The 22276-nt window shown below is 39.9% G+C and overlaps 1 protein-coding gene and 2 long non-coding RNA genes across 4 annotated transcripts in view; 1 reads left to right on the forward strand and 2 right to left on the reverse strand.

The window, feature by feature from the left end:
- Positions 1-22276, forward strand: part of LOC122667689 — a 22477-nt gene continuing 201 nt past the window's right edge. The window contains exons 1-2 of the long non-coding RNA XR_006333835.1: positions 1-12; positions 14927-14935. This is a non-coding gene — a long non-coding RNA (uncharacterized LOC122667689). The remainder of the gene's footprint in view (positions 13-14926; positions 14936-22276) is intronic.
- Positions 2684-7084, reverse strand: LOC122667688 (transcription elongation factor SPT4 homolog 2-like). Of its 2 annotated transcripts, none has more exons than XM_043864071.1 (5): positions 6992-7084; positions 6615-6706; positions 6193-6248; positions 3367-3428; positions 2684-3018 (listed from the first exon to the last, which is right to left on the reverse strand). In XM_043864071.1, the coding sequence occupies exons 1-5, from the start codon at positions 7082-7084 to the stop codon at positions 2968-2970; spliced, it is 354 nt and encodes a 117-aa protein (XP_043720006.1). In that variant the 3' UTR covers positions 2684-2967. The 2 variants fall into 2 exon arrangements, with proteins under 2 accessions (XP_043720006.1, XP_043720007.1); XM_043864072.1 differs by having other exon boundaries at positions 3367-3424; positions 6189-6248.
- The window catches only part of LOC122667690, an 18272-nt gene continuing 17680 nt past the window's right edge, over positions 21685-22276 (reverse strand). The window contains exon 3 of the long non-coding RNA XR_006333836.1: positions 21685-22111. This is a non-coding gene — a long non-coding RNA (uncharacterized LOC122667690). The remainder of the gene's footprint in view (positions 22112-22276) is intronic.

A 22276-nucleotide genomic window follows, 5' to 3' on the forward strand; every position in this document is an offset into this window, starting at 1 on the left:
TTCATCTATATGGTTCACCATTTTGAGCTTTATTTTAATGATAATATTCTCCTTAGCAAGGTTGAGTTTTTAACCACTTGTGGAAACTTTAACATCATCTCCACTTTAGAAAATAGGCTTGACTTACCATAGTAGATAGATAGATGGAGATGCGAATAAACCCACAAAACTAGAGCACAAAATAATCCTCCACATTCATTTGGCAAACAAACAGAAAATTAAGCTTACATGTGATGGACAAAGTGTCTTCAATGTAAATTTTATTTTGGGAAACAATTTTTTGTTCGGGAGTGTGGCCTACGCTAGCACTCCCATGTGTCTATCTCTCTCCTCTTCAAAACAAGGGGGCAGAGGTGTCTTTTCATATAGGGAAGAGAGAAGTAGACTCATGGGAGTGCTGGTGTAAGCCACTCTCTCAGACAGAGATCTTTTTCCCTTTTATTTTATACTAGAAAGAAGAGGGCAGTCCAAATTTGGGCAACAATAAATCAAGGGGAAGTGTTCTCTGTCTGAGAGTGTGACTTCTACGGACGTGGACCAATGAGAAAGTGTATGGGGGCATCATGTGGTATGTCATTTGCACATTTCAAGGGGGTGGGGGGTGATCATTTCGCCCCATGTGTCTAGACTCTGGACTTTTGGAGTGTATCGGGAGATGATCATTTCGTCCCCATGTGTCTGGACTCCAAACTTTTGGAGTGAATCGAAAGGTGATCATTTCGCCCCCATGCGTCTGGACTCTAGACTTTTGGAGGATACACTCCCGAACAGAGTACTTTTTCTTAAAAACCAAATACTTGGCCGTCAAAATTTGTTGCGGGCCTTGCAGCCATTGCAAAATATTTTTTTTGTTTGTATTGACATTTCATAATTCACAAGTGGTAGACTTTACCAAAACAAACTATTAGTAGAAGGCTATTTAAGTCTGGGACCATGGATGATAGCAACATGGAAATAGCATGACTTACCATAGAATCTTTAATAAGTTTGTATTCTACCAAGACCTCTTAAAAGTTGAATATTCGTGATCGCGATTCGCGACCTCACGTACTCGCGTGGTTCCACATGACGACTCTTTATTTTTTAGGTCAAGGAACCCGTGGGAATCAAAATAGAGTAATTTTGAAATGTCACGGCTGGCATGTGAAACTTGTGGGGCCACCAGACAACAGGTAATAAAGAAGTGATTATGAGAGTCCAAAGTTTCCCCAAAAACAAAAAAAAGAGAGTCAAAAGTTGGCCCGTACCAGTAAGCCCGACCTGAACCAACAGGTTGAAGTCCGAAACCGGCTAGATCGATTATTAAATGTGTTAGGTTCAAGCACTGATCAATTAATAATTGAATGCTTTCGATGCAAGGTAGTGGTCCAATGGTTGCTTGATTGGGATCAACCAAATACTTTGATCAATTGATAATCAACTGTTTATAACCCGATTAGTTCTATTTAGTCCGATTATAATCCATTAGCTACCGTTTATATCCTGATTAATCAATTAACCCGTTTAAAGCATAATTATAGATTGATTAGCCCGATTAACTTGACCCCGACTATAGACTTGTAACAAAATAACAAAAATTGTCCATATCCATACCTACAAGGCCAAATTACCTAAATGAGCAGGAAAGACTCTAATCAATAGGGACCGACTGGGCCCAACCGGTTGACACCAAAGAATCCATAGTACAGATTACAGAATGATCTTCTTACCAAAAAAACAAAAATTACAGAACGATCTGTAGGACCCACTATTATTTGAACCCATCTTACGAATTATCTGAAACGAATAAGAGTAAAATGGACACGTTGCCCCTAAACGTTGGTGACAATGTAAAAGGATATACCTACTAAAATATATATATATAGAAAGGACAGGTAAGAGAGTTTTTTGGGTCTCAAAATTTTGATGAGTAAAATAACTTATAACCAATAGAGAAAAGGATCACTAACCGGTGTTGTGCCTCAACTGTACCTGCATCCAAATACAGCTGCGCACGAAATGATCGGTGCACCCCTAATCCTTTCTGCCTTATCAAGAGATTACCAATCTAAGGCAGCAGGGGAAATCACCCTCTACCTGCTACCATAAGAATAGGCAGTTAAGGATTCTACTCCAAATATATTCTATCGAGATCTAGCTGCTTTATAGATGGGAATTCTCACGAAATTATAGATCAGTGACCTTAGAGAAAGTGGAAGGAATTGATGAGGCAAAGCCGAATGTAAACCTACTACGAAAAAATAAGAAAGTCTCAGCTTGACTCTAATAGGGCACCCTGCAGCAGGTACCTCGCACAACTCGGAAAAATGATCTTTTTTGCCAGCCGAGCTAAGAATCAACTCCATGAGCCCCTACTCAAGTAAGTTGATCTGAATCCTTAGATATGAAAACTATAGGTTATAAGTGTACTTCAACTTGAAATTTGACATGCCACACCTGGGCTTCACTTTCTTTAGAGAGAAATTCTCCAGACATGGTGATATCCCAATCAAAATAATCCTTTCTTCTCCTATAAAAGAAGGGTTTCCTTTGTATTGATCATGCTCTTTGGGCTGAATTCAGTCTGCTTCATGGGTTTTGGAGGCTTGATTAAACCATTCTAGGGACTAAATTGTGGCCTCATAATTAGGGAGTAACCATAATTCTCCAACTAAGCTCTTATAAGATGAATAGGCCGAATTAACACAGAATCAACCCAGAAGGCACTAAACCCATTAAACAACAAAATCAGTCTAGTCCAAGGATAAATACACATTATTATGTACCTTAGATACCTTTCTTTAGCCTTTCACTCCCCAGACAAATACAGGAAACCTATATTTAGTCTATTGGGAAATGCTATAACTGCCTGATCAAAGGTCACAACAGAAACTTTAATTGTAATCCCTACAAAGAGCAAGTTGATGAGCCTTAGCTGTGTCTGTGCTTGCATATATCTGCTTTTACTGTCATTTCTGTAGAAAAGTGCTATCCACGTTTCGGTGGTATATATTGGACACGTTCCTCCTCACATATGGCCTACAAAGGGGCAGAGAAAATAAGTTGAGACTCAAGCAAAAAATTGAATAAAATGTAAAGATCATAAATCGGAATCTTATCAAATTGCTACACAAAAGCACCAATAGAAATTACGCATGCACGACTAAGAAACAGTATGCAGGTTGCCAATACTTTCAAGCTAGCTATGATTCCCAAAATGACAGCAAGAAACTAAAATCAGTCTGCCAGTCCACAACCACTATCAGCGGGTGCAGACATGAATAAACAAGCTGGGTGAGAACCTACTGACTTGTAAATCAATTCATAAATAAGAAGATTTGGAGGCTATCTAATGGATTTAAAGGGAGGACAGATGAAAATTCAAACCTGCAGTTCTTCTGGGAGTGCTTCTGAGACAGCAAGAGTGTAACAACCAGGAACAAATCTTCCTGCAAAAAGTGGGAGCCAAAAATTCACTCATCTAGATGGTAATATCTATCAAAAAATTTAAACTCCTGAAAGGAAGAAAATAATAATAAACGAGTGTGATGAAGAAAGGGACAAAGGGTTGAGTTTCAAAGCCAAAAAAAAAAAAAAATCTTGAAAAAGAAAGAGGACATCAATTGATCCATTAGGTTGAGGGATATAATAGATCTGGAAAGAATAAAATAAAAGTGACCACTCAATCTAGATAAGAGGAATTAAAGTAAAGCAATTGATAATAGGAATGAGTTCCAAAGCCAAATAGCTTTTCAGATGCATCAGGACAATGAAAACAGCCAAAATAAATAAGAAATATTAAAATAAAAAAACTCCACAATTGATCAATTATATTTAAGTACATAATATATCTGGAATAGAAAAAAATAAAGCAACATATTAATCTCGATAACTCATAACAGAAATAAAAGTAAAGCAAATTGATGACAGGAATGAGTTTTAAACCAAGTAGCTTTTCAGATGGCATCATGATAATAAGTGAACAAGTGGGTGACCTTGGCACAACAATTAAGTTGTGGTATTGCAACCTGTTGGTTGCAGGTTCAAAGCTTGGAAGTAGCCTCTCCTGCAAAGCTGCAAAGCTGCAAAGCAGGGGGTAAGGCTGCATACATTTTCCCCTCTAAGACCCAGTAGCGGGAGCCTCGTGCACTGGGACGCTCTTTTATCATGATAATGAAAACAACCCCTTCCCCCAGTTAAAAAAAGGGGGAAATTATTTTTCTTGAAAAAAGAAAGAATTGCAATTGATTAATTAGGTTTAAGAATATAATAGAACTGAAATAGAATAAAATAAAACTAACCTCCCAATCTCAATAAGGAAACTAAAGCAAAGCAAATTGATTACTTTTTTAGAACAATGTCTAATGGTGGTTTCTTGATCAAGGGCAATGAAACAAAGAGGCACTAAGGCCCTGCATGATCACACTTCTGTTTCTGTGTTCCTGTATTTTTTGTTCCAGAAAACAAAAAAAGAACAGAAATACGTTTGTTACCGCTGGTTCATTTTTTTGTTCCTAGGAATGAACCAGAGAACACACACAACAAAAAAAACTTTAATTTAGAACGTCTCTGTTCCAGAAACAAAAGGGAGAAATAGGGGGGAACTACCGACACTACCACCACCACCATATTTGGTTTTTTTGGATATTCAATGACATATTTATATATTTATAGAAGTTCCAGAAACAGAAATTACTATGCATTACCATACGTGTTTTTTAGTCCAGCAATTTGGCCTGGAAACAGAAATACCAAAAGTTATTTATGGAATAGACACATGGCCCAAAAACAGAAGTGTTATCATGCAGGGCCTTATGAAACCCAATGTTGGCCCAAACAACCCAACTACGCAGGAAATGAAGATCACATCCTGGATCAATCTAATTCCCAGCTATTTTTACCAGGTTAGGGTCTTAAAAAACTGATAACTTTTACATTCCAGATCCAGATGTTGGTAGATCAAGACAGGACATATGCCATATAAACGAAGATATTTAAAAAAGGGAGTACAAGAGCATCTAGCTCATCTTCATGAATCATGATCCACTTAGATCTGGGCTTGGATATGTCCAGACATCTAGACTGCAACAATTTGAATCCACCAATTCCAATTTAGACACTCAACATCCATATCCAACTTGTTTCATGACCAGTGGCCAACAATAACACAGCATATGGAACATGCAAGGAAGCATGATAGGGAAACAAGCAAAGTCAACAGTGGAAGTGATCAGAAATTGGTGAAAAGTCACAATGGCATTTCTGTGCCAAACAGAGAAGAAAGATCATAGAACTAGAAGACAAAGCTCTTGCAGGAGTAATTTTTTAGTGGTCTTTTGATGGGCCCCCGAACCGTAAATAAATTGGGTAAGATGATTTCATGGGACAACAGAAAGAGTACCGATTACTGGAGGCTTTCAGGTCAAAATTAAAAGATTTTGGATGTAAAACAACAGGATGAAAGCAAAGAAGCTGTACAGTATATTCTAAACAATTTAATTCATAATGTTTGAAATAATGTTTTAGATGCTCACTAGTCTCTGCTCTCCATTATATATTCACCAGGCAATGTCTAAAATGATAAGAAGCATGTACTGAAGGGCACCACGGTCTACAAATCAAGAGACCACATGAAACTGCGAAACACATTCACCGAAGCATTGGCAGACTGAACCTAAGTTTTAAGTAGCTAAAACCTAGGATTGCAGAGTAATGCTTCTAAAAATGGAATGGAACCTGAAAATTCCATGCCACATCAGCCCTCCACTGATTTTACAGCAGTCGATACAAGGGAAGAAAAATCCACTAGATGGCCAACACAAAAAACATTTGAAATGTATAAGTGAAGAAACTTTAAATTAGACTAAATGATAGCACAGCTTGGCTATATTTTCTCCAATTGGAATTACAAGATCAAATCCATTGTTTGAATTAGAATTCCCACTTTAAGGTTTTTTTTTTGTTTAAAAAAAGGCATAATAAACACCATTTATAACAATAATAATGCCACCTAGACACTTACCACAGTTTTGTTCACTGACAGTCTTTCTAAATGGGAACTTCACATGTATAATTTTTTTTTAAAATACAACATATTGGGCAGAAAAGTAATAATAATACCCCATTATTTGATATTTTTATAAATGTGAACCCTAGGAGAAGCCTAAAATGTAGAAATAAATAAAAACATTTAACTATACAGCTATAACTTACCTATGCGCAACCACCGAGCAGACCAACTTCTACTTGGATCCATGACCGAGATTATCCTAGAAAGATAAAAAAGAATCCCATTGTCAATAACTGGAAGCCAATATGACCACTGTCTTTTAATCAATTGGCTGCGATTTATGCAAATTGAGCTCTGGCCCTCAAGAAACAACGATGAGACTGAGAGATTACATACAGCAGAACCAACATCAACTAGCAATTCTTGGTGGTTTTTCAACCTTCTTAAAGATACCAACAAAGACCTAATCCAGGAATCAGTATCGAGGGAGGACAGACGAATGTGTAATTGTCCGCCTCTTAATTGGATAATATTTGAGTTGAGACATATGACAGTTCAAAAGAAACAAAGTTCCCAGAGAAATAAAGATAAAACATGTGTAGACAACAAACAATATAAAATTTACCCAGTAAAATTAGGAGTGGTGCATTCCACTACGCGCTCATGATCTTTGTCCATGCCGAAAAAGGGGCAGTTTTCACAGCCTGATTCTCTAAACTGAGCATCCACCACAAGAAGATATTAAAAAAAAAAAAGCCGCAGTGAGAGAAACTATGAACAAAATACGAAGAGGCAGGACAATATGGTCCAGATTCACTCCGTCAGACAAAGGGACAACATAATAGAATTAATAAAATAAAGAAAATAATTTCTTTGAGTTATAACAAACAAATAACCCTAACCTAAAGGTGAATGAGCTTCAGGGCTCCAATGGTGGAATGGAAAATCGATTGGACTTAGTAACAGAAGATGGTTAACCCTAAGCCCAGAGAAAAAGAGTACCTGATCATAAGTCTTGACGAGCCTGCAGCGAAGGCAAGCCCGAAGCTCGTGACCAAAGCTCGTTGGAATCTGCGCAAAATTTGCCATCTTCATAGCATAGTTAGTTAAAACGGGAACAACAAAACAACTTTGTTCGGGACGGTGCGTTTAAAATGGTTTAGAAATTAAAATAAACAGAAAAAAATAGTCAAACGTTCCAAGAACGGCAAAAAAAAAAGGAAAACAGACGGTATGTGATTTAAACGTTTTAGAATTTTTAAGTACGGGACCAAAAAAAGGGCAATATAAGACTTGTTCCTAAGTTCAAGCAAATATATATCAAGCACCCATTTCAAATTCCACATTTCATTCCAAACTTCAAAATCCAAGCACCATCTATCAAAGAAGTATATTAAGTTCAATGACTCATTTCAAGTAAAAATGATATTCAAGACCTGTACCAAATTCACACACACACACACACAAAAAAAAACATCACAACTCTAAAGATATCATCCAACATCATACAAGAACCATAAAACTGTTGGTCTTTCGGATCAAGCGTTTACCGCTACACTAAAACCAATTGGTGGTAGTGAGGGTGCAAATTTATTTCCTTATGCAAGGTGGGCGGTTAGTCCTAAAGTCGTGAGGAGACACTAACCTTTTAGGCCCAACAATCCCCCCCTTAGCGTTTGCAGAGTGACTCAAACCTGCGACCTTGGCTCTGATACAAATTGTTGGTCTTTCGTATCAAGCGCTTATCACTACAATAAAACCAATTGGTGATAGTGAGGGCGCAACGTTATTTCTTTGTGCAAGGCGGGCGGTTATTCCCAAAGTCGCGAGGAGATGCTGACCTTTTAGGCCCAACAAATCCATATGTTACCATCACATAGAGCATTGAGAATTAAACTACAGTTCCTGACATTTCACATTCTAACATCAGAAAATAGATGGTAAAGTCAAACCTGGATAAAAAACTGGATCTCCTGCATTGGTATTCCAATTGGTAGTGACAGTGAGAATATACTTAAACCAAGGAAAGATTAGTGTTGTCCGTTTTAAGGTTTGATGATAGCGTATTGGGTACCCCAGGTCAAGTAGGTTTTGTTGGGGAGGGTTAATTTATTCTAATGGTGTCATTCTTGGAGTACATTCTGGACCTCTGGGAGTCCAGTTGGCAGCAACAGCGTATTGATTGACCTTTGGGCTTCATTGATCATTTATAGTAAGAAACCAAAAATTAGATGAGCCTTGTAGGCTAAGATGGGTCCAAGTTTAGTCATTTGATGGATGTAAGCAAACTGTAGAGCCCCTTGGAGGATATCTCATCTTATGACACAGGAAAGGACCTTAGATTCTAACCTTATTCCTGAAAACTCAATTTCAGATGAGCTTGCCTAAGAATTTGAAGTTCTTATAAACAGAACTATTTTGGTAATTCTTTTTTTTTTTCCCTCTAAAATTCTTAGAACTAAAAACACTAGTAAAGCTCAAGTGGCATGCTAAAAAAGTTCCATCTAGTTCAACTAGAGCTGTCCAAACTTTTTGAATGGACTACTAAAGAAGCCTATTTCGCCATGTAGTCCACTCCATTAAGCCTGAAATTTGAAATGTAAGCAGGTGACCTGGGCCCTACCTACCTGCCCATAAAATTTTGGACTGATCTGCCACACAACAGGCATTAAGGCCATAAAGGAAGGCCTCCCTGTGTAACCTTGCAGCAAAACCAGTCCCAATTTTTTTTTAAAATGACAGCATAAACTTTGCAACAAGGAAGCAATAAAACTTGACACATCACGTAACTGAGAAATAATTGCATATAAAACCAAAGTATGGAGAGAGAGAGAGAAGTTTAAACAAGTCATGTTATATTTTGTAACTCTGTCAATGTCATGTTAGCTTAATGTCATTGTTGTGTTGGTCATATTAAAATCATTCCATTTTGTTTTGGAAAGTGCAGGTCCTTGCTATAGTTGATTTCTGTATTCTATAACTGGTAGAGAACCATAATGAGTTGTGTAAGCTTCCTTTTTCTTAAAGAGACCAAGTTGTCAACAAGGTTATTCTTAAGCATTATACATATGAAAACCAGCCAATCTTCTAGGCAGCAGGTAATTAGAAAATTTCAAGTCCACATGATACAAAACTTAAGCATATTTCCTGCTGCCACTTTGTGAGGCCTGTGGTTGGAGACAAACTGGAGTGCTTTTGATGGTCGGTCATTCAGAACCAGATTCAGGATGGTGTTGATACTTTTGAGCATGTGATCCTAAAAATCTAGATACAATGCTAACTAATAAAAGGTAGAAGCGTTTTTGTATTCCTAGTCATTTATGGCTAATTGAGGTATGATCCACTGAAAGCCTTAACCCAAATGGGCTGGCTTTTATAGTTAGTTGAAGTCATTCTTGAAAATTAAAACCTCAGGGTAATTTTCTTTTCCAAAATCTACAAAAAATTTACCCAAGTAACGTATAAACATAAATACTTAGCAACAAACCCAAGTACCATATAAACATAAATTCATAGCAATAAACTAACTTAAAAAAACTGAACAAAAGACCACTTTCTTTAAGATATTTATTTCTGCTTTACATATAACAACCCAACCCCAGAATTCGCTTAGACAGAAAAAATGTTGCTGGAGCATGCCAAGGGAGCCATCAAATGGTTTTAGGGAAAAAAAAAGAGAGGGGGTCATTGACCTTCCATATACCTTATTGAAACAGAAGAAGCAGAAAATAAATTAAGAAAAATAAAATCTTAAAAATAAGTTCCTTTTAACGTATTAAGAATAAACAGGCACACAATAACAGCACCAAACACCCCAAATTATACTTACAATCAAATTTCCAAAGTCAACAACACAAACACATCCAAATGCAAGATAACAAATATCAGAGCCACATGATGCTCCACCAAAAAAGAAAAAAATCACACTTAAGAGTTATAAAACACATCAGACGTACAGAATAGGTAGTTCATGAGCATAAAAAAACGACTGTAAGAAACCCAAGCTAGCCAAAGCCTCTGCCAAAACAAGTCCAAGAAAAACACTGGGGACTATCACAAGAACAGTACTAGACAACCAATCTTCGAGAACCGTTGACATAACCATTTCAGAAACTAAAACCAAGCACAAGACAGGAGATTGGAACCCTATAAAGGTCGATTATACAGACAGCAGCAAAAAGAAAGAGGGTTTGAGTCTCCAAACCGTTTACAGCATAGTGTAAAAACAGGGAACTAAAATTTCGCCCACACAGAAAAGGGACTATGCAGCCGGGGCGATCTCAAAACCCTAGTGATTACAGACAATAAAATGAGAGAGAGAGGGAGAGAGAACAGGACGTAGTACCTTTTCCTTCCTCTCCGATGAGATTCGAAGTGGAAGCACGAACCAGATGAGATTATGAGAAGTGTATAACAGTGAACACCTCCGCCGTCAAGGTGGTCTTTGGGGGCGGGGTGAGACCGTGAGAGACGGGAAAACGAAATGGAAGTTTCAATTATACCAATACGTAATTACGTATCCAGTATATTTCTTTTGTTTTAACTTCATTTTTTTGAATTTATCGTACGTTAGTATATTCTTTTATGTTTTTGGATAAATTATTATTGGGAAAGAGAAATAGAGAATGTCACCCGGTCGCACGCGCTCTCCCCTTGATACAAGGGCGCGCGCGATATGACCACCACACCTCCCTATAATTCCAGAAATGACCAGGGGTGTGGTTGTTATTTCGCACACCCCTGTGTAAAGGGCCAGGGCGCAGATGGGCGTCCATTTGAGACAACCGAGTGGCATTATTTCTCCCAATATTATTATATTTCAAATCAATACATAATATTGATGCGTTTTAATGAAAACGTACCTTCAAAAGAATGTTTCAATAGATATATATAATCTTAACTTAGGGCTTCTTGGTAATTCAATGTCATCATTTATTAAAATGTGAAAAAAAAATGTGGCGGATTCTACGGCTCTGTATTGTAATGTTTCTGTTTATTTTTAGTGTTTTTGGGTCTGGCACACTTTTATGTGTTTGTGTGTTTTTTGAGCATTTTTTGGTTTTGAAATGTTGTAGGGTAATCCTGAAAAAAAAAACGTTTCTAAAGTTAAAAAGAAACAGACATCTGTATGAGTTGCACTTAACAGAATTATTTATATTGTTTATCAAAAATTACGTAATTGCCACCTACACCATGGTTTTTATACTTATGCTTTTTTTAGCAAAACATAAAAAAAAAAACATCACAAGGACACATGGGACCTTCACCAATATCCTTATTTGCGGGGCATTTGAAAAACCATCGTTATGGGTTTCTGTGTGTGCAAGACATGTGTATCAGATCGGCTTCACTTGAAGAGCTTCTCTGATCATCCCAACTCCCAACTATTCAAGAGTGAACTTCACTTTCTGTCCTTTACCCAAAAAAAAAAACTTCATTTTCTGTCTTAAGCCCTCAATTCTACAACAAAAATCTTAATAAACTTTAGGGAAAATTACATTATCATTCCCTGCGGTTTGTACTAAATATAGAACGACCCCTTATGTTTCTAAATTATACAATCACACCCCCTGAGCTTCCATTTCGTTAGTTAAATGTTAAAATGTCAGTTCAGTTTTTTCTCAAATGACTAATATACCCTTCAGAGGATGAGTTTACCATTTTGCCCATAAGGCATCCCTAAGCTTAATGAAGGTGTTTTCCCATATTTACCCCCATTTGTTTTAAACACTAAATATTTTTTTTAAATTTTACACTTAAAATAAACTTAATGGGACCCACCCCATCACCGTCCCTTCTTCTTCTTCTTCTTCCTACTCTACAATCCCACTGGCTTCTTCTTCTTCCTACTCTGAAACTCCACTGGCCCCACCACCTGCTGCAACCCAACCTCACCCGCCGCTACCCCCTTCTGCAATCCAACCCCACCACGTCCCACCTTCCCTTCTCCCCCCTCACGATAATGGAGCATTCCAGCTAACTCCCCCCCCCCCCTACCGCCTTTGTTTCCCTAGCTTTCACCGCCGGAAGAGCTTGTCATCCCTTCAAACTTTTTATTTCTGATTCAACAGCTGCCGAAGCTTGGCATCTCATTTACTCAGAATCTGCTTCTCTTTCAACAATCAAAGGTGCAAAAGCAGATTCCAACAATAGAACTTTGAAATTTGACTTTTTTTTCCCTTGTAATTTAAAATTGGATAGTGTAAACTACTCAATTAAGAAGCTCCTCTTATGGCAACGACAACCTACGAATAATCATACCTCTTATTATTTCCAAACTTCATCTTCCTAAAAATGTAAGATTCCAAGCATTTCCTTTCTTCGTTAGGTATCTAGGCAAGTTTTCTTAGGTCTCTAAACAGAAAATCGAGATAAGGAAGCATGCTTATAAGATTCAGACACGTTCATTCTCGTCATATCGTCTCCGCTTCATTTGCACTCATCTTCTTCACTCTTCTTGATCGCATTCATTCTTTCTCTCTCTCTCTCTCTCTCTCTCTCTCTCTCCTCTGGGATGTGAAGGATAGGAGTGGATGAGGATTTGCAGTATCAAACCGAAAAAAGAAAGGAAAATTTTCTCATTGGGTTGAACGGAAACGAAAGCTGTCACTCTTCCCCTAGAAAATGGTGATTCACCTGGGAAGCAGTGGCTTACGTTCCAACGCTTCGGTTGTTCCTCTTCAATCAATGATCCAGCCTGTTTATCATTGCAAGAATTTGAATGTCATTCTGACTCTCGAGGAGTCTATTGTCGTTGTGAGCTGGACTGAACAAGTCCAAGATCAGAGTGGTAATGTTGATTTGTCACTTAGGGTTCCCCTTCCTAAGGTTTTGGTTGATCCTTGCTCCACCGTCGATTTCAATGCGACAGAGGATCTCGTCGAAATGAAGCTCGTTTTGCTCCTTCCGGTTGATCACCCCGTAGTCGCAACCCTCGATTCAGTACTAAGCCTGTCACAAGATTCTTCTGCTCAAGAAAATATGTGTGTTCAGATAGGCTGCAGCCCCTATCCATGGATTCTGGAATAGAGGGAGGGGGGAGACGGGAGGGTGGGACGTGGTGAGGTTGGATTGCAGAAGGGGGTTAGCGGCGGATGGGGTTGGGTTGCAGCAAGTGGTGGAGCGTGGGGTTGCAGAGTAGGAAGAAGACGAAGAAGAGGAAGAAGAAGAAGAAGAAGGGGCCGTGATGGGGTGGGTCAAACACCATCATTAAGGCCTAGGGATGCCCTATGGGTAAAATGGTAAAACTCACACTCTGAAAGGTATATTAGTCATTTGAGGAAAAATTTAACTGACATCTTAACACTTAATTAACGGAATGGAAACTCAGAGGGTGTGGCTGTATAATTTAAAAACACATACCTAAACTTTATTCTTGCAGTTGTTCACCATTAATCCAGGACAAGGTTAGACCTTTAAAAGACTAAAACTATACAAGCCTGCAACTCCTTGGCAGTAAATCCCTCTTTCTCTCACTCACTCATGATCGGTTTGAACCTCCCACCATGAAATATATGGCTCTTTTTGACTTACGGGTTGAAGTGAAATACCGATGGGGGTTTCATGGCATCATTAAAATACTAATATTAATCAAAATAAAAAACCAAGCAAAATCTAAACAAAAACCCAAAACCGCTGGGTTTTGCAAAATCACAAGTTCCAAGTGCAGAGAGCAAAAACGACAGAGAAAGTGGGAGAGAGAGAGAGAGAGGTTTGCCACTACCGTTTGAAGGTTGGAGTCGTCCCCTGCGATTTTTGGAAGCTCGGTGGAGAAACCCTTGATGTCAAACAAAGAAATGGCGTTAGGTTTTCCCTTCTTATGTTTAAAGTATTCAATGACAATAATGCCCCTCGTAACTTAAAAGCTCTGCGTGTTTCTCCGATTGTGATGCCATACAGTTTTTATGTCGTTTCTATTCCAAAAAATAAAAAAAACATCAGAATCAATTATTTGAAGCGTTACCATACAGAGCCTACCTAGTTGTCTCCGATTTCACAAATTTGTAATGTATAAGTTGTCTATTATATATATCCAACCTTTTTGTTTTTTATGGAAAGAAAAAATATATATAACTAAAGAATCACATTTGTACAATTGTCCAGACAACAAGGGGTATAGGGAGCAAAATTAACAATAAAAAAAATGCACGATTTAAATAATTTTTAGAGAAAATTGCACGGACAACCCTTAAAAGTATCCAATGTCACGGACATGCCATACTTGGTCAAAATATCAACCTTCCCCCTACTGTTAAGCACAGTTAGCCGCCATAATTGAAATGTCAATTTTAACCTCCTTCCAACTCTGACGTCAACCACCACCACAACCTCATCCCTCAGAGCAATGGCGCTAGCAGCACTGATGCGGTCTAATTAGAAAAATCCATTGGAATTGCAGCACCCGACAAGACGAACCAGGATAGCTGATACGATCACTCGTGCATGGCAAGCTGACTTGGCAGGGCAGGTTGACGAGGCATAACAGATCGTGTTTTAGAAGAGTTAGAAGTTATCGTGTTTCTTTATTCCAGCATTGAGTTAGAAGAGTTAGAAAGTTAGTAGGAGTGATATGATTAATAGAAGTTGGTTGTTAGTAGGTGTCCACTTTATGTTGGGGATAGTCTATCCCTATGTAACGTAGTCCATTCTTATTATGTTTGTTTATTCTGTTTGTTTTGTCACCTTATATATTGGTGAGTTGATATTAATAAGGGACGAGTCTTGAAAATTAAAATTAATTGCGTTCTCGCGAGGTTTCCCCCCAAAAGTGGGAATTTGGTCTATTCTTCATCTTCCCAAGTGTTGTTCTTATCATCTGGTATCAATGCCAGACGTTAAGCCATGGTAGAGGGCACTCGAAGTCAGGATTTCAAACGGTTTGAAGCCAAGCTCTCCAAGCTTGCAGCACAGCAAGGAGAGGGTATCAAGGAGATCAAGAACTTAATGGTCACCATGGATAACAAGTTTGCTGCCATGGACCTTAAGTACGAGCAATTGGCGACGTCAATCGCTTCGTCTTCACAGAACCAACAGGGGATGAGTCGTGGTACACCTTCTTCGCAACGATCGTTCGCTACTCCCCAAGGGCCCATCCAAACAAAGTTTGGAAAAGTGGAATTTCCAAAATTCGATGGAGAGGATCCACTCAGATGGATCTATCGAGTAGAGCAGTTCTTCGATTATAACCAAATTATTGAAGAAAATAAGGTACCTCTCGCTGCTATCCATCTAGAACAAAAGCCACTCCAGTGGTTCAGCTGGATTGAGAAGACTCAAGGACTCATCAGTTGGAAAGAGCTTGTAGACGCGATATGCACTCGATTTGGACCTAATGCCCTCGAGGATTTTGTTGGTGCACTTACCAAGTTGCGTCAGACATCTACAGTTAAAGACTATCAAGAGCGATTCGAGGAACTCGCCGCACGCACCAGCGGGACGAGTGATGAGTTTTATATCAGTTGTTTTATAAGCGGACTCCGAGACGAGATCCGTATTGCTATTCAAATGTTTAAACCAAAGACCATCAGCCAAGCATTAGGGCTTGCACGACTTCAAGAAGACAATGCCGAGGCAATTTCACGACGATAGAGATCAGTCCCAACTCGATTCGATCAGCAGCGATAAACTCTGGCTTCCAAAACCCCATCCAAGGCACCAACTACACCCTCAAATCTTCCCTTCAAACGTCTCACACAATCAGAGATGAATGAAAGGCGTGCTAAGGGTCTTTGCTTCAACTGCGATGAAAAATTCACACAAGGGCATCGATGCCATCAGCGTCAGTTGTTCCTTATCGATGCAGGTGGGTCTGATACTGATGACAACATTGCCACCCCTGATGATATGGCTAAATCAGAGGAAGAGGTACAGATTTTAGTGCACGCTCTCACAAGATCCTTGTCTCCTAAAACCATGCGGGTTCGAGGTTATATTAAACGTAGGCCTGTGGGTATCTTGATTGACTCTGGGAGCACACATAATTTTTTAGACCCATGTGTCGCAAAACGCACCGGCTGCAAGGTGAAACCCGTCCAACCCATGCGAGTAAAGGTGGCTAACGGTCAACAACTGGTATGTAATGCCCTCTGCCCAAATTTTCATTGGGTAATGCACGGTACTGAGTTTGTAACTGAGGCTAGATTGCTTCCACTTGATGGGTATGATGTGGTCCTTGGTATCCAATGGTTATCAACCTTGGGTGATATTCTTTGGAATTTTGCCAAGCTTCGAAGGGAATTCCTACTAGATGGTCGACGACACGTCATGAGAGGGGCCATTAGTGGTGACTTAAAGGTTGTGAGTCGCAATGACATGGGAAGGGTCATACGAAAACACGGTCAGGGTGCATTAGCTATGCTCTGCTCTATATCAGCTATGGTTGAATTTGACGAGCCGATAGATCCCAAGCCGCCCCTACTGACTAAGTTGTTGCATGAGTATGAGGACCTCTTCGCTGAACCAAGTGGCCTCCCACCAGAACGGGTGCAAGATCATAAAATCCCGTTACTCCCAGGTACTGCTCCTATTAATGTACGACCTTATAGGTATCCCTATATGCAGAAGAACGAGATCGAACGCCTAGTGCGTGAGATGTTACACACTGGGATAGTCTAGCCTAGTGTTAGCCCTTTCTCATCACCTGTTCTATTGGTGCGAAAGAAGGACAACACTTGGCGATTTTGCGTCGATTACCGAGCTTTAAACCAGGTTACCGTCAAAGACAAATTTCCCATTCCAGTCATTGACAAGTTACTAGATGAATTACATGGGGCACAATTGTTTTCTAAATTGGATTTACGTTCTGGATTTCACCAAATACGGGTCCATCATTCAGACATCCACAAGACTGCATTCCATACCCATGAAGGGCATTATGAGTTCCTGGTCATGCCATTCGGCTTAACCAACGCCCCATCGACGTTCCAATGCCTTATGACTGAGATTTTTAAACCACACCTTCGTCAGTTTGTGCTCGTCTTCTTCGATGATATTTTGGTCTATAGTCGCACCTGGACTGATCATATTGCTCACTTGCGCATAATTTTCTCAACATTATGACAACATCGGCTGTATGTTAAGCGCTATAAATGCGCTTTTGGGCGACCTCAACTAGAATATTTGGGGCATATTATTTCTAAGGACGGCGTCACAACAGATCCAGCTAAGGTTATAAAATGCTCGTTTGGCCACGACCAACGACATTGAAAGCCTTACGAGGTTTCCTTGGTCTCACGGGGTACTATCGAAGGTTTGTTAAAGATTATGGCAAAATTAGCAAACCACTCACTGATATGCTAAAAAAAAACGGGTTTACTTGGACATCGCCATCTAAAAGTGCCTTTGACACCCTCAAGCAAGCTATGAGTTTGGCTCCTATTCTATCCTTACCCGACTTCACCAAAGAGTTTACTATTGAAAGTGATGCATGTGGCGTTGGCATTGGCGCGGTACTCTTACAAGATGGAAAGCCGATTGCATTCACAAGTAAGGCTCTCACTCCCAAGCATTTGGCACTTTCTACATATGAAAAGGAAATGCTTGCTGTTGTTCATGCCGTGCAAAAGTGGCGACCGTATCTTGTGGGACGCCATTTTCAGATTCGCACCGATCACCAAAGCCTCAAATTTATACTTGACTAGCGGATTAGCACACTTGCCCAGCAAAAATGGCTCGCAAAATTACTCGGTTATGATTATGAAATTTCATATAAGCGGGGCACTGAAAATGTCGTTGTTGATGCTTTGTCTCACCAGCACGAGGAAAACGATACAGTGTTGGATGCCACCTTCCATGCACTATCTTCACCCATTTCTTCATGGTTGACACAAGTCCAAGTAGAATGGCGTACTGACCCTGGCCTGCAACAGCTCATCATGAACTTGCAAAACAACCAAGCCTCTCACCCTGGTTTTACATGGGATGCAGATGAGTTACGCTACAAGGGGTGTTTGCCCCTCAGCCCAACTTCACCCATGCGTGAAGTGATTATGCTCGAATTCCATAGCAGCCCCACAGGAGGGCATAGTGGCTTTCTCAAGACTCTAAAGCGCGTCAGTCGCGTTTTTCATTGGAGCGGGTATCGTCACGACATTCGTCGCTTTGTTGCTGAATGTGACACTTGTCAACGCAACAAGGGTGAAACTGTTGCTGCCCCGGGGTTGATGCAGCCGTTATAGGTTCCGTCGTGCGTGTGGACTGAACTTTCCATGGATTTTATCGAGGGTTTACCCGTCTCCTATTGCAAGTCCGTGATCTACATCATGGTCGATCGATTAAGCAAATACGCCCATTTCATGTCCCTCAGTCATCCTTATACAGCCTCAACGGTATGACAACATATTTAAACTCTGTGGCATGCCTCTCTTGGTCGTAAGTGATCGCGATCCTATTTTCTTGAGCATATTCTGGCAGGAAATTTTTCGTCTACAAGGTTCCCAACTACAGCTGAGTTCAGCATATCACCCCCAGACGGATGGCCAGACTGAGGTGGTTAATCGGTGCCTTGAGGTTTACCTACGTTGCACAACAGGTGACAAGCCCAAGCAGTGGGCTCGTTGGCTCTCTTTAGCAGAGTGGTGGTACAACACTTCCTTCCATACTTCCACCAAAGCCACCCCATATGAGATTGTGTATGGCCAAACACCACCCCCTCTCACTTTGTATGCACCAGGTAGCTCTAAGGTAATGGTCGTCGATCAACAGCTACAAGATCGAGATAGTTTCATCCGTGTCGTGCGTGAGAATCTTCATCGGGCAGTCCATCACATGAAACAACAGGCTGACTCGAGGCGTACGGAGCGGGAATTTCAGGTTGATGACCTTGTCTTCTTACGTCTGCAGCCTTATCGCCAAGTCACGGTGGCTTCTCGGACCAATATGAAGCTCGCCCCAAAGTTTTACTGTCCTTTTCGGGTTTCGCAGCGCATTGGCCCCGTGGCATACAAGCTCAACCTTCCAGCAGATTCTCGTGTACATCCCGTGTTCCATGTTTCCTGTCTAAAGAAGAAGTTGGGTCAACAGGTGACTACCCAGTCTGCCCTTCCAGAGGTTAATGACGATGGTCAGTTCTTGGTTGAGCCAGTTCGTGCTTTGGATCGACGGGTGGTAAAGCGACGCAACTAGGCCGTAACACAGCTCTTGGTTCAATGGTCGAATCGTGCACCGGAGGATGCTACATGGGAATTTTGGTATGATCTGAAGGAGCATTTCCCAAATTTTGCGCCTTGGGGACAAGGCTCGTCTCAAGGGGAGGGGAATGATACGATCACTCGTGCATGGCAAGCTGACTTGGCAGGCCAGGCTGACGAGGCATAACAGATCATGTTTTAGAAGAGTTAGAAGTTATCGTGTTTCTTTATTCCAGCATTGAGTTAGAAGAGTTAGAAAGTTACTGGGAGTGATATGATTAAACTAGAAGTTGGTTGTTAGTAGGTGCCCACTTTATGTTGGGGATAGTCTATCCCTATGTTACGTAGTCCATTCTTATTATGTTTGTTTATTCTGTTTGTTTTGTCACCTTATATATTGGTGAGTTGATATTAATAAGGGCTGAGTCTTGAATATTAAAGTTAATTGCGTTCTCGCGAGGTTTCCCCCCAGAAGTGGGAATTTGGTCTATTCTTCGTCTTCCCAAGTGTTGTTCTTATCAATAGCTGTGAGTCTTCTAATCACCGTATTCTGCTTCTTCTTCTAACCTATTCTCCTTCGTTTCTTCTAACCTATTCTCCTTCGTTTCTTCTTTTATTGTCTAAAAACCAATCTATGGCAGAGAAGAGTTGCAGGGTTCTCATTTCTCTTGAAACAAAAAAGGGAAGGGAACTTCTGCAATCGACGCCATTTTTTGATTCATTTACATCCTCTAAAAGCAGAAGGAGGAAGAACACCAACACCGGTGATGGTGTTCTCGGTTGGGTGAAAAATGGAAAGTGAAAAGAAATGGGTTTAGGTTTCGGTGGAGGTAGATGGGTTGAGATAAAAATGAAGTTCGGGTTTGGGATTAGGAGATGGGACAGAGAAAGAATTGGGGAAGACGACGGTTGTGGTTGGAGTTAAAAATAAGGAAAATAAAGAGAGGAAATCCAATTTTTAATGAATAGCAGATAAACCCTAGATGTTACCATTACCCTAATAAAATGCCTTCCATTTTCTTGATCAATATAATAGAGAATAAAACTCCAAACCCGGTAAACAATCACTCCGCTTGCTTCTTCTAACCCATTTTTCCATTTGATTTCGAAGCTCTAACCTAGAACCGGTACCACCATTTTCCCATTTTCTCTTCCATCTACCACATTCAACACTATATTACTCTCTTTCATTTTCTGAAACCACAAAACGAAACCCATCTTCATTTCACTTTCTTTCCCAACATCCTAACCATGGCCGCCATCCCTTTTCTTCTCCGATTTAGAGAACCCTGCAACTCTTCTCTGTCATAGATTGGTAAAAGAGGGTTTTACCAATTGTGATACATTTATCTCAAGATAATTTGACCATTATGATAAAACTAACAGCAACTTAACCTTAAAAGCCTAACGGAGTGGATTAAGTTCAAATATCTTCATAAAATAAAGGCATTGTGTGCTGTGCTATTTTGACCAAGTTTGATAAGTCTATGAGATGTTAGATACTTTTAGGGAGTGTCCATAAAATTTCCCCTAATTTTTATACTCTTATTAATTAAATTTTTAAAAAAAAAACATAAACATACATTATTATCATTGACCATTGTGATATCAAAAAAGATTGAGAAAATATCATCCCTTTCTCCTCTAAGTTTTCTTAATATCAATCCAATACCTAAGTTTTGAAAAATGATAATATCTTCTTTTACTTTTTAAAAATCATATCGACCATACCCTAACCATTCAAAAATGTCATTAAATGATGACATGGCATGTCCAATTTTTATAAAACCCCAAATTACCCTTAATCTAATTTAACTTCATTTTTACCCTCATCAATCCCAAAAACCCCTTCACCCTTCATCGTTTTTTCACCTCTAATCAAAACCCCTTTTTAATCTTTTGTCCCCCAAAATCAAAACTCTTTTTTCTTCGTTTCCCCCCGAAATCAAAACCCTTTTCTTCTTCTTCTTCTTCTTCTTCCTCACACCTGCAACATCAAAACGAGGAACACCACCGTCCCTGCAACACCACCGCCGATCCTCTTCTTCTTCGTCTTCTTCCGCCAGCACCACTACCATCATAGCACCAGCTCCAGTGCAACGACCATTTCTTCCGGCCGAACGAATCTAAGTCTGAAACTATAACGAAACAGAGCCGCTCCGCCAATGAGACTGTGAGAACAGGTTGAATTGCCTGCGTGACCGCGTGGGTAACCCTTCTCTTCTTCTTTAGAATTCAGAGTTCAGACTTGAGGTCTTCTTCATCTTCATCATTTATTTTGATTTTGGATCCATACGGGGACTCAGAATTTAAATATACAACAGAACGTCAGCCATTATTAGAAGAGCTAGAATAGAATGGAAGCTGCAACATTATCTCTCAAAAATAAACTCTTGCAATGAATGATCGATCCCCACCATAAGAGAACACAACAAAAACAATAATCACCATTCTAAGCTTATTTTCTCTCTTTATTCTTCTTTACAATAATTGTGTTTGGCTTCTCTTATTATTCCCAACTCCCATGATAAAGATATAAGAGTTTATCACTGATCGAACATTCGATTAGATGCCTGCAACACATTCCGGTGGGACGACGGGATAGCGGGATCTGTCGGCACAATAGTCGTAGGTCATGTGATTCAGGCGGACCCACCTGTATCTTCTAGCTTGAATGGCATCAAGTTGCTGGTAAGCAGGGCCCTCCCACCAGTTCATGGGGTTGGAGGCACAAGTTGTAGGGCCTGGGACAGGGCAACCCGCAATGTCGAAGTCCTTATAGTAAGCATAGAAAGGTGTTTGCTCCAATCGATTTTCTCAAGCCCACCCCTTGTGGCCCAGTTATCTGCTTCCCACAAAGTAGAGTACACTCCCATGGATTGGAATTTGAAGTAGAGAATCCCTCTTGCCTCAGTATTCTTGTAAACCCTGATGGGTATTTCATCGACATAGAACCTGCAACCAAAAACCCACCATTGTTTCCCCATTTATATACCTTTTTTATATGTATTGTGATAAGTGTTTAAATTTAACTTACACGACATAGTGGTCATTCCATAGAATGGAATAAGTATGGAAATCTGCAGATGGGTCGAATCAGAGGTTGATCCTCTGTTCTCTATCACCTTTCCCATGAGCATACACATTGGTTGGGGCTGTG

This window comes from Telopea speciosissima, chromosome 7 (genome assembly GCF_018873765.1).
Source record: "Telopea speciosissima isolate NSW1024214 ecotype Mountain lineage chromosome 7, Tspe_v1, whole genome shotgun sequence".
Classification (NCBI taxonomy): Eukaryota; Viridiplantae; Streptophyta; class Magnoliopsida; order Proteales; family Proteaceae; genus Telopea; species Telopea speciosissima.